Source organism: Corticium candelabrum, chromosome 14 (genome assembly GCF_963422355.1).
Source record: "Corticium candelabrum chromosome 14, ooCorCand1.1, whole genome shotgun sequence".
Taxonomy (NCBI): domain Eukaryota; kingdom Metazoa; phylum Porifera; class Homoscleromorpha; order Homosclerophorida; family Plakinidae; genus Corticium; species Corticium candelabrum.
Genome location: NC_085098.1, coordinates 3,036,723 through 3,049,424, shown reverse-complemented (window position 1 = coordinate 3,049,424; position 12,702 = coordinate 3,036,723). Strand labels below are relative to the sequence as shown.

At 40.8% G+C, this 12,702-nt stretch overlaps 2 protein-coding genes across 2 annotated transcripts; one reads left to right on the top strand and one right to left on the bottom strand.

Annotated features, from left to right (window-relative positions):
• Positions 1-5,958: 5,958 nt before the first annotated feature.
• Positions 5,959-7,636, bottom strand: LOC134190279 (collagen triple helix repeat-containing protein 1-like). Its single transcript, XM_062658733.1, has 3 exons — positions 7,535-7,636; positions 6,376-6,666; positions 5,959-6,303 (listed from the first exon to the last, which is right to left on the bottom strand). Exons 1-3 carry the CDS (start codon positions 7,634-7,636, stop codon positions 5,959-5,961), a joined length of 738 nt encoding a protein of 245 aa, XP_062514717.1.
• A 1,916-nt stretch (positions 7,637-9,552) lies between these two features.
• On the top strand, positions 9,553-12,698 carry LOC134190050 (ceroid-lipofuscinosis neuronal protein 5-like). Its single transcript, XM_062658465.1, has 2 exons — positions 9,553-9,804; positions 11,848-12,698. The coding sequence occupies exons 1-2, from the start codon at positions 9,553-9,555 to the stop codon at positions 12,556-12,558; spliced, it is 963 nt and encodes a 320-aa protein (XP_062514449.1). The 3' UTR covers positions 12,559-12,698.
• Positions 12,699-12,702: the final 4 nt, after the last annotated feature.

Here is a 12,702-nt window from a genome sequence, read left to right as displayed (position 1 = left end):
CAATCTTTATGTCACTCGATCACCCTTTTATTAATTAACTAGATACATGACCCGTCCTTCGTACGAGCAAAGTACTGTAGTGTTATGATGAAAGACTCAGTTCGAGCGTGTGTATAGACACGTCATGTGCAATTTTTTGGTAGCAATCGACACACTCCCTGTGTGGATTCAGTTCAAATGACCGGTGTGGGTGTCTGTTCGAATAAACTGGAATGTGCTAATTAGTTAATATCCCGATGAAGACAAATGAACCCTTAACCGTGTGTCACATTTCGAAAAATTTGCAGCGACTTTCCCGTTCAGAGATATATATCTGGGCAACAGAAACTTGAAAGTCACATGCAGTTTTTTACTCACCCATAGGATACATGCAGTACAGTGCAGCTTGACATGCAGGCATGCATGATTTAGTGCACTGTTTGCTCTTCGTTTTCGATGTTTTCACACTCCCAGTGTAGCGCTCGATGCAGGAAACGTGTAGGTTTAATTCAGTGCAAATGCAGTCACACGTCTCTTCAATGAGTCTTCTCGGAGCCATTTCAACAGTCCCATTGGATGTTATAACTTCGAAGACGTTGCTGCCGTTGCAGAAAACAGGCGTATCGAATGTGGCAGGTATTCGGCGAGCGTACTCGAAAAAACCGAAGGTAAGCATATTTCTACATACCCAGATATCCTACACAAAAATATCTTGTCGTATTTGACGTCGCCGGTAATAAACGACACGCTCCATGCATCCCGTCCGAGGTCAGATTTTTGCTCTGAATGTAGTTTGATGTTTAATTAAGATAAGCAAATCAACTACAGCTTGCTCAGATAACGCAGTCTGATGGGACTGCTGGATAGCTATAGCATTGTGACGTAACAATGGCATGTGAACAAACAATATGGATATTGAAAGTGGGCATTGCATTCTTAGTTATGAGAAGACAAAACTACGCCATGAGATTGAGTTCACGTAACGAAAATTCCTTCAAATTGAGTCTATCAGGGGCATTCAGTTTCCTTCTTGAACGATGAACAGCATTATGTCGTTGTACGATGCACCCCCAAAAGGGGACCCGACTAAGAAATCTGAAAGACGGCGCCACCCTGCCCATGTTCTTACCCACGTCGAGTTACGCCCGTACCCCAAATTTTAGCCTCGTGGGTAATCCGGTCTAGCCGGCTATCGAACTCATACATATATACAAACACCGTCAATATTATATAGTAGTATAGATTATTAAAGAAGCACTAGAAGTGCAAACCCTCGGCCAGTAGGCACCTTGAAGGTAATTAGTCGCGCTATGACAAAATCGTATGACAGGAACGCATGATGTGTGTAACAAAATTAGATGTGGGAACGTTACAAATGCAGCTAGACTAGCTAAGCGTTGTTTCTAGATGCATGTTACAAATGTAGTTGTTTCCAAGTGATGGAACAAGCCAAATGTTACAAGTTGGAAAGCCTCGACGCTAGGCCGGCTGGCAATCTTCGCCTTACGTGATAAAATAACGGGCGTGATCATTGTTCTGTTCGTTGTACGTGTTATTGGTGGGAAACCTAGGTTACAAATGTAGACCAAACAAACAGCTCACCACCGATTTTCCAGCTCACAAGAATGTAAAAGTCTCGTTGTTTGTTCAGCTTCCCTAGGCGTCTTGTTGTTTGTGCCGCTTCTGTAGCTAGACGTCGCCTACTGTGCACTGTACCGTATTTACACAGCTATCCGTCTATCCGCAATTCTGGGTGTTGTAATGAGGTGACCCCAGAGCCAAAACAAAACATCAATGTGGGAAAACATGCACGTGCACATGTAGATTAGCTAGGCGTCTGTTCGCTCTGACTTTGGATACCGTAAAACTGACTTTGCATACCGTTAAACAAAATCAGCAGTTCCATGTAGGGAACAGCTCTGCACATTCAGCTGCACAACCACTGCAAGACAATGACAGCCAAACTGGTCAGAATCAGCTTGACGGTTGTGCATGTGTGTGTGTGTGTGTGTGTGTGTGTGTGTGTGTGTGTGTGTGTGTGTGTGTGTGTGTGCGTGTGCGTGCGTGCGTGTGTGCGTTTGTGTTTGTGCATTTGTGAGTGTGTCTGTCTCTGTCTCTGTCAATATGTCTGGACGTTTCCGTGCACGTGTGTCAGTGTGTGCACACACATATACAAATATTGTTGTTTGGTCACTCAGTTTTAGTAGACTCGTGCCCAGTCCTCCTCCGCGCTAGGTTGCTTACACCACGTGCGCTAGCTGTCACGTGTGTATAGGTCCATGTGGTTTCACACGTGTGGTTAGTATTATTATACTTTGTTTGATATTTAGTTAATTCTTCTACTTTGGAGGCTATATTGATGCAACTGAAATAAATAAATACAACAATCAAAGAAATGGCGGATCATATTTACAAAAAACAAGATGGAAAAATCATTCCTTCTAAAGTATGTGTGTAATAACTCTATTAATAACTTTGTGTACAGACAGCATAAATTCTATGGGACTTTTTTGCTTATGGCTTTTATAGGACACTAATGGATCGTTAATGGCAGGCGCTGTGGCACCAGTGAGTTGTACATTGTTGCATGTTTTTTTCTATACCAATATAATTATCAACACTGATTTCTTGTCAGGTCATGTACAATGGGATCAACTTGGTCGACATTGACTGCCCTCCATCGTCTCCTCAGAAATTTGCTAGAAAGATCATGGAGATCTTGTTCACAGAGAAGGAGATGATGGATGGTAGTTTTTACAAGAAACGTTTTTCAAAGCCAAAGTCAACGACTGAGAAGCCTCTCTTGTCTCCATCAAGACGGGAATTGATAATGAATGAGTAAGTTACAAGCACTAATTGTCTGCAAACCTGTTTCTGTGTATACACAGATCATTTGTATGTTAGCCCCTATTTGTTGCATATCTGTTTCTCATCATCCACCCGCATCCGAATGACAGGTCGCACTGATTTCACCTTTACTCCATCCATCATAAAGTGTGCATATGCAATACAGCCAGAGCACATGCTGATTGTACGTGTCGACTTCTTCCCTGTTCAATTTTTTATAGGATTTTTAACTACACCGTATATTGGTGTGGATCCCCCAAATCAGACATTCAGTCTTGTACATACCACTTTAGGCTACTGCTGGTCTGTTGTGTTCCTTGAACAGTTGTGCTTGCTGAATTTCAGTGTCATGTCAAGTGTACATAATGGATATATGGTAATGGCTCGCCTGCCCCCCCCCCCCCCGCCCGCCTGCCCATGGCAGTTGGAGAGAGCCTGAGTGATGAGAAACAGACATGCACCAAATAGGGGACTTACTTGTTAATAATGATGTTACCATTTATTATTTGTTTTACATTTTGCTTGGTCAACTCAAAAACATGTATTGACTTTCTGAGTTGTGTGTGATAGGCTAATTGTTATCTAGCCTCTAGTGCTGCTGTCACAGGCACTTTGGTCTGTACCTGCTAGTTGCTTTGTCGTGTATACTTGTGCATGTACATATGCTTGGATGTTGCATAAACAGTCTGATATGATCAAGTTTACACATGAGCCTAAGCAGATATATTTTTTAGTCAGCATATTCTTAATTAACTGTGGATTTATGCAACCTTCAAGTCTACACATTACTTCTTTAGAACAAAGAACTCACGTACTGTCGTAAGATTGTTTAGTATATGTTACATGCTACCAAGGTTAATCACACCAAATTGAAGTCTTACTGGTATGCATGACAAGAGTATGAATGATCAAGTGCAAATTCCTATATGAAATGAGCTGCTTAGACTTTGATCTCTAAACGTACATGCCAGTACTATCTCTTAGAACAGTTACTTACTGCAAGTAGCTCTTATTTGTACCACAAGATTTTGTGGCCAGGGCTAAACATGTCTATGGGTCCGAATCTCTACTCATTTTTTGTCAAATTAATGCTACTGCTTCTTAATATATATATATATATATATATATATATATATATATATATATATATATATATAGCACAACCACAGAAATTTGTTCTCCTTTGCATGCAAGATGTCTTCTTGTGTGAAGTCTACCCAGACGTGTTCCATGTGGTTGATTATCTCAACAGCTTTGCATCTGTCATATTCCGTATGCACCCAAGCCAATTTGTGGTTAGTCGCCATGGCTACTAAAGGAGTCACCACTTAGAGTGCTGAAATCTAAGAATGATCTAGGTACAGCGTTCTTTTGTTACACATTTACACACCCAGCTAGTGTATGATGTTAATTGAGATCTGACATACCTGTATGTATGTTTTGATACAGTTTGTTGTCAACCAGAGGCAACTGAAATTTTGGCATTCAGTTGCCCAGGGATGACAACTAACAGTGATTATTTTGACATGCTGTTTGGTCATTAATTGAGCAGGGTATTTCCAGGCCAATGTACCTATAGGAATGAATGCATTTGTACGGACATGTGATGTTGATCTATGATGTAACTTATGGTTGGTTTTTATAATGTTTGACCAAGAAATATAGTCAATCATTTTTAAAAGATTCTATGAATGCAATTCAGCAGTCACTTAATCAGAAGTGCCGGGATGCTGCGAGCTCAAGAAGACAGAAATTGAAAAGAGAGTTGTTCGAAAGAAGAGATCTCACCCAGAAGTCTTTGTGTTCTTCAAGTGACGAGGATTAACATTTGACTATGTAGTAGAAATTGCAAGTGCATGGGTATATACTTCATAGCTATATGATGATTAATTAAGATCTTCGAAGATCTTGAAAAGAATAAATGCAAGTTCTTAAAATATTGTACATGTGCCAATTAGTGAACACACAAGTTCTTAGAATTGCCACCAACTTAATTGTAAGTAATTGCACACGATCTTATAAGATCTTGAGTTGGTTTAAGAAATTGCAAGAAGGTGCGTAAGAAGTTCGACCTGGGATACACACGCTCAAACTGAGTCTTCCATCATAATACTACAGTACTTTGCTCGTACGAAGGACGGGTATGTATCTAGTTAATTAATAAAAGGGTGATCGAGTGACATAAAGATTGAATACTTCATGTCTAGATTTCAGAAGTATACACATGAAGTATTTCATCTTTATGTCACTCAATCACCAATTTATTAATTTAAAAATTACAGCTATGTAGTAACTGTTCAAGTATGCGATTATTTAATTGTATTAATTATTATTAATTGCATTAATTATTATTAATTGCATTAATTAATTATTAATTGTATTAATTAATTATTAATTGTAATAATTAATAATTAAAAGTAATTATTAGTTATTGAATTTTGAATTCATTAATTATTGTACTAAATGAAAACATTCTAAACACTTACGATTATATATATCATTGAAAATGCAAAAGTTTGAATGATCAAAAGTGACACAGACCGTGTAAAGACCGATGCGACGAATTCAACCGGTTAATTAATTAATCCGCCAAACAGAGACGGGAGCAGTCTTGCTGCGCATAACTAGTTCTAGGTACGGTAGAGCCCGTGAGTTCTGTCATAAATTTGAATTAAAGAATATTTACTAGATAAGAAATTTACATGCACATACGTATCAATACTAATTTGGCACGTTGATATCCTGGTACCACATCCGGGCTTTTCTAGCACAAATGGAACAGACTTTTGCTCTCTCGTTCTTTCTTTTGCTTCCTGTTACAATGTCGTTGCAATTTCCGATTGAATACGAACTGGTGAAGAGCAGACCGATAAACTATCTTACATTTTTGAAATATTGCATGTATTTTAGCAAGTACAGTGTACACACATCGGTATAAAGCTGCAATTTTGTAGTTTATTTTATGTTACTTCACTACACTGTTATAGTTACCTAATTCATATTACGAGTGTCTACAGGTAAAGTTCAAGCCGCATCTGCAGTAAACAATAGCACTAAACACTATATAACTAAAGCTTATTACAATTACTTTGCAAATCTATCACACACAGTCTTAAGGACAACAATTTGATTTTATTGTTGAGCTGGTGGCATCTCTGCTATCATGATTCGAGATACGGAGTTCCATCCAGTATAACCATCCGCCAAAGTCTGACCGTTACATTTGCCAATGTGGAAACCAATTCTGACGTCACCTTCTGGAATGTTCTCACAGTAACCTTCAATTTGTCTGTGACGAAGAATTTCATTATTTGCACGAGTATAATATACTGCGTCAATTGTCATGGGTCCAGTGCACTCTCGATCGTTAAATGTAAAGAACCAACGAGAACAACATCTGGCACAATCGATACGCAAATTTCCTGCATAGGCCACGTGCAGTGCGGTATTCCCATGCTTTTTACTAAAGCGACATTCCTAAATGACGGAACAAACGCAAACAATTCAAGTAGCATTACTCCTGCAGTATAGGCATGCATGCAAAGTTACTTGAATGAGTCCGGTGTCTTTGCTATCGTCTCTCTTCCACACACATTGCTTCCAGTTTGATTGCTGAGTCACTTCTCCCTTTTCTCCCTTCACTCCCAAGTCGCCCTTGATTCCTTTCACTCCCCCATCTCCTTTTAGCCCATGTGGACCTAATTTTCCACTCTCCCCTTTTACTCCTTGTTCTCCTCTTTCACCACGACCACCTTTCTCACCAATTGTTCCATCTCTTCCATCTCTACCATCTCTTCCAGGAGAGCCAGGCACGCCTGGGACTCCACCACAACATCCCTTCTATTAAAAGAGCAGCTATAGATATCAAATAATTGCTTAATTAATTAATCACGATTTACGGATTCATTAATGTCATATTTTTCAGCGAACTGCTCAATTCATGGATGGAATGTTAATGCAACGTACTGACATATAACTTATTAATTAATCAAACGTCTTATAACTAAATGGTCCATCTTTCTTACGTTATCTGAAGTTTCTGCACTTGATGTAACTGCTATTAGGAGCAGCAAAGAGACCAAAATTGTTGAGCTGATACACTGATGTTTCATCGTCTCGTTTACTCTCGCTGGCTCTCTTGACTGACTACAATCCAATTCAAGTGTGCTTATATACCCGTGGCTCCACTAGGAAATGACGTAATGATAACAGCACGCTAATGTAGGAAAGTCCAACTATGGAGTTGTTGACAATTGGCAGGAAGCGGATGGTAGGTGTGGGCGAATGTACATGTAACCCGGCCACGATGTAGTCCCGCGACACCGTGTTCCTTGAGATATCATTACATTGCCACATCTATAATTATAGTTTCAGAGAGTTCCAGAGGTTCGACCTAACCACTATCCTTACCAAATTTGTACAAGTCGTGTTGATGGCTCATGCAAACAAATTGTTGCATCAGCATTGCAGCAATCTATATGTATGATCACAATAGTATAGATTTCGGGCGAAGTCTGCAGCTTGATGTAATGACATGACACACCAGATATTTTTCACAGCCTGCTTTTCATGCGGAAGACAGTTAAGTAAATGTGGCAGAGAACGGCTTCGTATATACGTAGTGAAGAAATGAGCATGGCCACTATTCAAACCAAGGGGTTGTTAGCCGGGGTTGACTGTTCTTGACGACCGCCACCGCTTTGTGTACTTGAAACGTGATGCAGACGGCCGATAGAGCAGCCTTGGAATGAAGGAGCTGCTTTGGAATGATAACCCCTTTCACACCAATCACGGACGTTTCATGAGACATTGTAGATACATACATGAGCAGTATACTACCTTGTAGAGCGCCACCCCTGTTATCAGACACCATCAATCATCGGACAGCCGTGCAAGAAGTAAACGAAGTAAGACTGAGCTTTGCTGAAGCCCAGAGTAAGAAGGATTAGTAAATACTGTGATTCCAGACGCGGGGTTTCCAAAGGCTTGGAACGGTTATGCTAGGACGGTAAACATGATCGATATCCTTCTCTGCGACCCCGTTCATCGAACACAACCATCATTCGTCGGACACGACCTCCTCCATGGAAACGCAAAGGCGATTCTGCAACTTCGCACCTGAGATAGGTTTATTGGTGACTAGCTAACACAACAACACTATCACTGTCTCCGTTTGCAGTCTCCAGAAGAGATACATGCTCATTTGAGTCGAGGTAACGCCCCCTTCGTCAGACACTGGGTTTTTTTCTTTACAGCAGCAGCCTGCGGGTAATAATGTCATGAGAGGAGTTGGAAGGAAATATCGTACTGCCCCTAATTTGTTTGACCTATATTTGACTCAGCAATCGTTACTAATTAACGGAAATCTCTAAATGTTCTCTGCTGACAAGCTCACTCTGTTGGCATCTACTAGCCCTCCGGTAATGTCTAGTCTTCCCAGCGTAAGAATTTCAACTTCTGAGTGTCTTGCAGCACAACTGCACAGGCTTGCTTCACACGGATGTAGCTACCAGACGATTCACGTCGTCTACGCTCGAACTTTGCGGTGAGCACGCTCTCCCAACTCGCACACGAACAGCCCATGCTTTCCTTTCAAGACTCCTAAATTGTTATTTGGCTTTGAATAGCACGTGTGCAGGTGTTTCTATGTCAGTTTGATATCTACCATTGCCTGACCTTGCACAGTTACGACGTGCGTGCTGCAGCACATCATCGTTGGTACAACCAGCTGTACTGAACGCAGGAACTTTGTTTACTATCAGAACAGCTAGAACCTGTACCCCTGGTTCTCCTAGGTAAAGTTGAATTACATTACGTCAACTCGATCCTTGTCAACGCTACGCAGCGACTTTCTTTGCGATAATTGTAAGCGTTTTAATTAACACTTCAGTCGTGTCCTCTCATCGGTTTCGGTTGTCGCCTTCTTTGTTGAACGGCTAGTTCGTTCAAGCGAAAGCTTCTAGACGTACTAGTGCGGGCGTGGTTGTGGGAGCAATGACACGGTATTGCCGTCTAGCACTCTAGGCGAGCGCTCTGCGTTCTGCGGCGTTTCAGATATCTCAATTTAGGTAACTGCAGTCATTTAAAGTCTAGAGCTGTTGCTGAGAAGGCAGGACGATTGGGGCCGTAACCACGGTCGTTTGACTGACTGTAACGCATACAGATCTTGGCTGACATGCAGGGTAGCAACGCGATATATAAGTAACTAGGCTGAAGGATGCGTGTGTGCGATCTAACACTATCCAGTGAACGAGGCGTTTTTTGTCCGATAAACGGGATGTGCAAGGCTCCGAACAGTTTTCAATCTCACTCTAAGCAGACAAGAGGTAAAATGCTCTTTTTTGGTGTGCTTAATTACAACTTGGATATCTAAATTTATAATGTGGTAGGGACTGCGTTTAAAAACAGATCTGAAAACACGCGTCCGGAATATGATGATGTCCGACGAACGGGCCGCGCTCTAGTAAGGTCTAAAAATCGAGGCAAAACACACACACACACACACACACACACACACACACACACACACACACACACACACACACACACACACACACACACACACACACACAAACACACAGGCACAGACTACTGTTTGCTGCCCTCTTGAGCTAAAAAAATTCTTATATTCCATAAGGTTAAAAGTATTTTAGTAATAATACAGTAACTTACGTAAAATTTGAGAAAGCATTTCACACAGCACTACATCCGGGCTCTTCTAAGAACATGGCCGTGACCTTCGTTCTCTCGTTTCTTCTTCTGCTTCCTGTTACAACGTCGTTGCAATTTCCGATTGAATACGAACGGGTGAAGAGCCGACCGCCCTCTAATAGTTATTGCAAGGCACTGTACCCTTTCTGTCCGACTGGGGACCCAAACGGAACGATTCCTACAATGCACGACGACGATGTGATTGACATCTACTCTTTGCAAGCCCCGGTGTGGGAGTTTGTCACAGGAGACTTAATGGCTCATTTCGTAAGTTATCTAAAATGCATTAATTTCGCAACGTTGTGTAGATGATTAGGACACTATTTATTTATTTATTTATTTATTTATTTATTTATTTATTTATTTATTAACCTACATTGACTCTAACATTTTAGTTAATTGACAGCTGCAATTAGGGTCTTGAGGTAGTTTCGCTTGGATTAATAGCCGTCCCTGCCATGTACAGTCTTTATTTTGGCGTCACTCCCAACAATCTTGTAGCCAGCTTGAACTCTTAGGCGTCTGTCAACATGTAGTTTGACTGAAAATGGGCACACACACATACACACCCTGGTCAGAGTAGGCTCGAGTGTTCAGCCTGTCGTCTCTCCCCAAGAGGAGAAAGATCCCCTGGACACTTGAGCCTAGGTCAGAGGGGCTTGTGTGCAACCCACTACCATTGCTACCTATGTGCTTGCCGAAAGCGGTTGCTGTGTTGGGGAAGATGTTTCAGTAACATAGCTGGGACATGACATTTCAAGTGTTACATAATTGATGACATATAATCTGTTTTGTCTGGTTGTAAGACTTCCTTCTGATGTCTTGATTATACATGCACAGTGGAGGCATACAGCAGTCTACCTGTGTGGCTGTATGTTTTTGTTTGTGTGTCTGTTGATTACCACTGTATCTACTTGCACTGTGGATTTTAATGACAACAACAAAAAGGGCTGCTATGGGTAAAAAGTGTTTTCTTAAATTTTGGCTTGTTGATATGCAAGATAAATGAGTTAGGTGTGATTTCTCAGTGTGCGTGTGCAGTAGAGTAGAAAGCATATAGTAATCTGCCCCATGTGGTTGGTTGTCTTACTGAACTTTGAACCCAATAAAGTCATGCTCATTTAATTGTGCACATATATCAGCATTCCCAGTACTTTTATTAACCTGAGGTGCGCATGCTTTAGTGTTATGTAGTAATACCACTGAAGACCAACGACTGACCAAATGTACAACCAATGGCCAACAATTTATATAGCACATGCGGCATGATGCCCTCATTGCTATCACTGGTGTAAATTATATTATTTTAACATCACACCATACACCTGCACCTGTCATTTGCTTTGGCAGTCTGATCATTATGTGAAAGAAATACATCACTCTGATGGTAGCACATAGACCTTTTGTCCTACGTAGTGAAAAATCTTTACTTGCTACACAAATGTTTTATCTAGAGCATGTTTTCTGTTGATAGCCTGCACGAGTAATCAAAAAGGTATTTTTATGATCTTGAGGTCTTCAAATTCATAAAACTTTTAGTAGTTTATCCCATTTCTGTGGTTTCAGAATTGGTAGTACTCAAGAGTTTGACATTTCTTGCAACGTGGGAGACTGGCTTTGCTAAGACATTAATTAATTAATTAATTAATTTCAGTTGTGCATACTAAACATCATATTTTTCTGCATGTCTGGTATTAAAAGGAAATTTAATCCCGAAACATTAGTTACAGTATAAGATAGTCTTGGTATCTGAAGACAATGATCTCACCAGTTGGGTTTCCTGCTAAAAAGATTACGAATAAAGGAAAGTGGGGAGACAAGATGAGGTCATCCCTTTGTTGTGATATTAGTACTATGACTGCTACTCCTATCTTTCAGGCTCATCATATTTGGTTAGAAACCTGGCAATTAAGGGCATTGGTGATCCAGTCCTTCAACTAAATTAGACATTGGGACAAAATTGATTCTGGAGTAACAGATGATCTTACAACAAAGCTTTCCCAAATACATGTGTAGCTGCATGTTAATCAATGCTGCCATTATTACCATGGTATTTGTTTAGTGTTTAGAGCTTTATAGTACATTTGTCTGTTGTGGCCGTTGCTATAGTAAGTGATCAGTTGGTGTGAGGCATGCAGCAGTACAAGCTCAGGCCTGCTGGCTGCACACCTCTTTAGTCAAAATAACTCGTGTTCAAGTATCGTATATTCATCTGTTCATGTATATTAACAAAATAATGTTTAATAACAAGTGTCATCCACCGAACGGAAATCACTTTTGTGTCCACTGACTATGTGATTTTCGATATAGAATATCTACCATGATGCTCTCGGTTTTCGAAGTAGAAAAACTGGTCTTAACTACACTTTGGAGTGGTACGAGCTGTTTGAACTGTTCAATTGCACATTCCCTCACATTCTCGAAAATGATTCGTATCCTCTCTGGTGCAATCAAGGAGCGACGTGTTTGTACGATGGAATTGATGATGTTCACTGGACGGCAAACGGAACTCTCATGTTGATAGGAGAAATGACCGGAGCTGTGTTCAACAAGTTTGCAAGCTACTTGAAATGGGACAACGAGACGGCAATCTACTATATCACATTTCACGTGGCCAGTCAGCCTGACAATGGAACACTGTACTGGGCATCATGGGACTGCACGACATTTGTGATCCACGCTATCGAGGAGATGGCCAAACTCGGTGCCGAATTCAACCATTCTCGATCAGTCAATTACACCAAGATGACTCTGTACAGTGACACTCCGGTTTTACTCGGAAACGCGAGTGAAATATTCGGACCGAACGGAAATGCCACTCTGGCTGCTGACATGATGAAGTTCTATGCCGACTTCCAGACACACCAGTCGATTATTCATTGGATAGAACACATCATAGATGCTGCCCTCCAGATATTTGTTGAAGATAAGTTTTATTTCTGGTACAACGAACAGTACTGGTTTCTTCCGATGAAGGCACCTTACTTCAAACTCACATTCAATACCGTACCATTTCCATGAGTTTGAAAGCATTGTTGCTGATAGCTTTATCTATTTTTGTCGTTGTGCTGGCAAAATTTTATTGTGTAGTGTTCGTTGACAATAGCACTTGTCTAGTGCCATCATGGCATGTACACATAATAATGATAGATTCTTTGTACACTG

What these genes read in the sequence shown, in the direction of transcription:
- LOC134190279 (XM_062658733.1), bottom strand. Translation starts at nt 7,636, where the DNA reads ATGTCTCATGAAACGTCCGTGATTGGTGTGAAAGGGGTTATCATTCCA. An exon ending in CCGTCTGCATCACGTTTCAA is followed by an intron (nt 6,667 to 7,534) that starts GTACACAAAGCG and finishes CTCTTTTAATAG; the next exon opens with AAGGGATGTTGTGGTGGAGT. An exon ending in AAGACACCGGACTCATTCAA is followed by an intron (nt 6,304 to 6,375) that starts GTAACTTTGCAT and finishes TCCGTCATTTAG; the next exon opens with GAATGTCGCTTTAGTAAAAA.
- LOC134190050 (XM_062658465.1), top strand. Translation starts at nt 9,553, where the DNA reads ATGGCCGTGACCTTCGTTCTCTCGTTTCTTCTTCTGCTTCCTGTTACA. An exon ending in GAGACTTAATGGCTCATTTC is followed by an intron (nt 9,805 to 11,847) that starts GTAAGTTATCTA and finishes TTTTCGATATAG; the next exon opens with AATATCTACCATGATGCTCT.